The sequence below is a fragment of the Dioscorea cayenensis genome, chromosome 5 (genome assembly GCF_009730915.1).
Source record: "Dioscorea cayenensis subsp. rotundata cultivar TDr96_F1 chromosome 5, TDr96_F1_v2_PseudoChromosome.rev07_lg8_w22 25.fasta, whole genome shotgun sequence".
In the NCBI taxonomy this organism is placed as follows: domain Eukaryota; kingdom Viridiplantae; phylum Streptophyta; class Magnoliopsida; order Dioscoreales; family Dioscoreaceae; genus Dioscorea; species Dioscorea cayenensis.
In genome coordinates, this window is record NC_052475.1 from 17,441,081 (window position 1) to 17,446,196 (window position 5,116).

Here is a 5,116-nt window from a genome sequence, read left to right on the forward strand (position 1 = left end):
ACTACTATTCCTTATTACATGTCTCCGCACTAAAAAGTACTCATCATCATGTGTTAAGCAAGGATTTAAAAACCGGATCGGACCAGCCGGTTCAACCGGTTCAACCGGGAACCGGCCGCCAGTCCGGTTCAGCCATATATATTGAACCGACTCTTGATTGAACCGGGTATGAACCGGATTTGGACCGGGAACCGGTGAACCGGTTAGACCGGACCGGGTTTTAAAAAAATAAAAATTTCAATGTGGCATTGTGGCAGGCTGTCTCTCACTCACGGGCCTGACTTCTCATAGTTCTCTCACTCCCTTTTTACTTTTCAGCTTTGAGTCTTGACCATTTCTTGCTTTCTAGCCTTTCTTTGTGGAAACTGGAGAGAATATAGTAGCAGCTATAGCTTGAGGTCCTCGGCGCAAAGAGAAGAAGAACGACGGTGAAAACAGAGAATCGGAATCCACTGGCTTTATAGTTTGTAATATCTCTCTTTCCTTTTTTTTCTGGTCTTGATGTTTTTTTTTTTGTTCAAAGTATATGATCCATGATTTATTTGGTTATGAACTTCTGATGATGAAAGTTGTGATTTTTTCTTCAAAGTATATGATCTAATGTATTCTTAGAGATGATCAAGTTTTTGTCTTTATGGATCTGATTGTTTTTGATTTAATCTCTTAATATTTAATGCCAAAGCTTGTAAATTGTTTTGATGTTCTTGTTTCAACTCAAAACTCAAAAGCAAGTTGCTGTCCAAGTGTCCATGTTGTTCTATTTTGAGATGATGATGATGATGTATCTCCTATGTTGACTACTTGACTTTGATTGTTGAATACTTGAATTCCTTCCTTCTTCCTAATTATTAATTACTAATTTTTAATATGTAAGTATTATATAAAACATTCGGAATTAATTAATTAACCGATCAATCACCAACCAAACTAATAATATTGTTTCCTAATTTGAAGTCTCACAATTGATATTATTATATAAATTGTTTAGCATTGTTAGTGCAAAAGGGTCCACATCAATTCATTGATTGTCTTGTAAAGTATCTACTGTGAATCTTCTCCTTGTTGGTGCCAAAGTGAAAAAAACGAGAAGCATGAATGGCCAAGTTAATATATATATACATATAGATGAGATCAATGGCACAATATGGATGCTAAATTAAATTTAAAAAAAAATAAGAAGATTCCTAAATATTAATAATATTAATCAATAGCCAAGTTGAGCATCTTGAATGAATATCATACCAATAAGTCATTAATAGGGTGTATCATTCACAATATGGATGCTAAATTAAATATAAAAAAAAAAGAAGATTCCTAAATATTAATAATATTAATCAATAGCCAAGTTGAGCATCTTGAATGAATATCATACCAATAAGTCATTAATGGGGTATATCATTCACAACCCTTTCACTTAACCACTCCTCTCCTACTTTCATTGACTAATCCCTTCAATTATTTCTAGATATTTCATCACTGTTTTCATGGCACTGTCTTTATTGATTAATGTAATAAATAAAATAGAAAAGATGATATATTATTCTATTATTAAGACTTAGAATTGAATCATATATATACACAGATTTTATAAGTTAGTGTATCAAATTTTGCTAGTTGCATAAATTATGTAACTTGATAGTTTTTTGCCTTTTATTATATATTGTTATCCAACAGATTATTTGGTTTAGTAATGGAAGAAGAGTGGCTCAAACCCAGCAAACACAACACCATCATCAACATCGACTCCACATAGTCAATCTTCATTTGAGCAATCTTCAAGATCTGTCCGTTCAAAATCAGATTTAGCATGGAGTTATATCAGTGAATCAAGAAGCAATGATGGGGAAAAATGTTCATTTGTAATTTTTGCTCTAAAGTGGTGAAAGGTGGACGCATTCATAGAACGAAATTGCATCTTTCCAGGCAAAGGGGTGATGTAGGACCATGTAAAAAAGTTCCTGCAGATGTTCGTTATAGATTGCAAGAAAATTTAAGGGAATTTTACGAACAAAAAAATGCTAATGAGCGAGAACCGGTGAATCCATTCGGATATAGTGTGCATCCATTTGAAGGTGACATGAATGAAGACCCAGATAATGCAAGTCTCCAAGATAGTGGGCCTAGTGATTTATCAAGGAAAAGGAAAAAAACGGGCATTACATCTTATTTTCCAAGTGGTAACAAACTTGGAACAAACCTAACTATTAAAGCGGCATTGCAAAGCAAAGAAAGATGGCATGAAGTGGATTTGGCTATTGCCCGATTTTTCTATGATGCTTGTATCCCAATGAATGCTTCAAATTCATTTTATTTTCAACCAATGATAGATGCTATAGCATGTATTGGTTTGGGATACAAAGGTCCTACTTATTATGCTTTGCGAACCAACTTGTTAGAGGAGTCAAAGAAAGAATTGCAATTGCTTTTTGACACTTATCGCATTAGTTGGGAAGATTGTGGATGCACAATAATGGCCGATGGTTGGAAGGATATTCGTCAAAGGTCTTTGATTAACTTTCTTGTGTATTCTCCAAAAGGAACATCATTCATAAAATCTGTTGATGCCTCGGACATGATTTCGGATGCTTCCACCTTTTGTAATTTGTTTGCAGAGATTGTGGAGATTGTTGGGTGGAAAAATGTGGTTCATGTTGTGACAGATAATGCCGCCAATTACAAAGCTGTGGGAAGATTGCTTAATGACAAGTATCCCAGTATTTTGTGGACACCATGTGCAGCTCATTGTTTGAATTTGATGCTCAAGGATATTGCCAAAATTCCTCACATAGAGACTTTGGCGCATCGTGCCTCTTCAATTACTATTTTTGTGTATAATCTCAAGTGGACTTTGAGTTGGCTAAGAAACATAAAAGGTTGGACAGAAATTCTTCGACCTGGTGATACTCGATTTGCAACAACTTTCATTGCTTTGAAGAGTCTTCATGATCATAAGTCTGACTTGCAAGCTATGGTTACTTCTAGAGACTTACTTGTTTGGAATGGGTCTAAGACAAAAAAAGCAAAAGATGTTTGCAATATTGTCTTGGATAATCAATTTTGGAATGATTGCTTGGTAGTAGTCAAAATAGCCTCTCCACTTGTGAGATTGCTACGCATTGTTGATTCTGATGAAAGACCTTCTTTGTGTTACATTTATGAAGGAATGATTAGAGCAAGCAAAGCTATAAAAGAGACATTTAAATATGTAAGGAGATTGTACCAACCTTACATCTCAATTTTGGAGGAAAGATGGGAGCACCAAATGAGTCAAGATATTCATGCAGCCGCATTTTGGTTGAATCCAACATTTCAATATGATAAAGACACTGTTGAGATTTGCCAATCGCCGAATGTTATGGATGGGTTTATAACTATAATTAGCAACCCTAATATTGCTCCAAACCATAACAAAATGATAGTTGAATCTTCTATCTTTCGAGAGCGAATGGGTAGCTTTGGAAATAGCTTGACCCAATCTTCTAGCAAAATTACAAGGCTAGGTATGATAATTGATATATAACTTCTATTTGTTAACTAGAGTTTTACATATTCAATTATCCATCAAATATGTAAATGTTTTTTTTTTCTTTAGACCAATGGTGGAGGTTCTTTTGGCATAGTGCTCCTAATTTACAAAAGCTAGCTATCAGAATTCTTAGTCAAACATCTTCTTCCTCGGGTTGTGAAAGAAATTGGAGTGCATTCGAAAGGATACACACAAAACGGAGAAATAGGTTGGAGCATCAAAGGTTAAACGATCTTGTCTATATACATTACAATCTTCGTTTGAAGAATAGGTATGTGATTTGTTCATTTATTTAAGTAATGTGAGACTTTATCTATTATAAATTTTGATAACTTGTTTTCCATTTGTAGGAACTTCAACAAGAGCAACAATCTAGATCCGATCGATTATGAGTGTATTGACAAAATTGACACTTGGGTCGTCGAGAATGAGCCTCCACGAGAACCCGAACTTAATCTTGAGGATTTGGAACATATAATTACTCAAGTAGAAGGAGAAGGACAAGAACAAAGAGAAGGAGGGCAAAATGAATTTGTCCATAATATTCATTGTTAGTACTAAGTTACTAACAAATAAGTGACTAGTATATATGATTGCAAGTTAAAGTTTATATTCTATTTAACATTAATTACTTATAATTTACAAAACATTCTTTTTTATAGATTCAACAAATTATGATGATGATGATGTTTTGGCGGTTCAAGAGGAGGATGTTTTGATTGTTCAAGATGGAATTAATTTCTCATCCTTTGATGTCAACCAAGGCAATGAAGAAGATGAAATTCGTGGAAATGATGGTAATGATTAATGAATCATGAATGAGACAAGATGAAAACCTTGAGTTTTACTTCTTTTTTTTTGTGGTGGTTTTTATTTTGTGACTTGTATCTTATTCCTTATGATTTTGGACTTGTTTGAATTTGAATGTTGTATTTTGAAACAATGAATTTTATTATGTAGGAGTTTGAATTCCTAATGTTTGTGAATTTATTTGGTGGTTCATGGTTGTATTAATATTGAAAATTTTGAATTTTGTTTTGTAGAAGTTGTGAATTGAATCAATTGATACTTGTGAACTTGTTTGATACTTTGTTGTTTGTACTTTGTAGACTTGTGGTATACTTGTATATAACTATGTTTGTTGACTTTGTTCATGTTGAGAAATTAAATTTTATGTAGAAGTGGAAGTTGAATTCTCTTCAAGCTTGTGCCTTGTGGTTGTGAATCTTGTAATGGACTTGTTTGTTAGTCTTGTGACTCTTGTCTTGAGTTTTGACTATTGAGTCATATAGACTTGTAGACTTGTAGTTGTATATTTGTATTTTAAAAATAAAATTTGTTTCTTGTAGGAATTGTGACTTGTGGGCTAGTAAAAGTAATAAAATTTTAATTATATAGTTATATTTATTAAATTTCTATTTTTCCCCATTTTTTTTTATTTTTTTGGATTTTTTTATAATTTTATGAATTTTTCTTTTGTTTTTTGAAATTTTATATATTTAAAAAAATAAAAATAAAAATAAAAAACTGTTGAACCGGCCGGTCGAACTGGTTGGACCGGTTGAATCGCGAACCGGTTCGCCGACCGGT

At 33.1% G+C, this 5,116-nt stretch overlaps 1 protein-coding gene across 1 annotated transcript; it reads left to right on the top strand.

Annotated features, from left to right (window-relative positions):
• Positions 1-1,849: 1,849 nt before the first annotated feature.
• Positions 1,850-3,520, top strand: LOC120260049. Its single transcript, XM_039267493.1, has one exon. It carries the CDS (start codon positions 1,850-1,852, stop codon positions 3,518-3,520), a length of 1,671 nt encoding a protein of 556 aa, XP_039123427.1.
• The last annotated feature ends 1,596 nt before the right edge of the window (positions 3,521-5,116 follow it).

Coding starts and splice junctions, on each gene's coding strand:
- LOC120260049 (XM_039267493.1), top strand. CDS start 1,850: ATGTTCATTTGTAATTTTTGCTCTAAAGTGGTGAAAGGTGGACGCATT.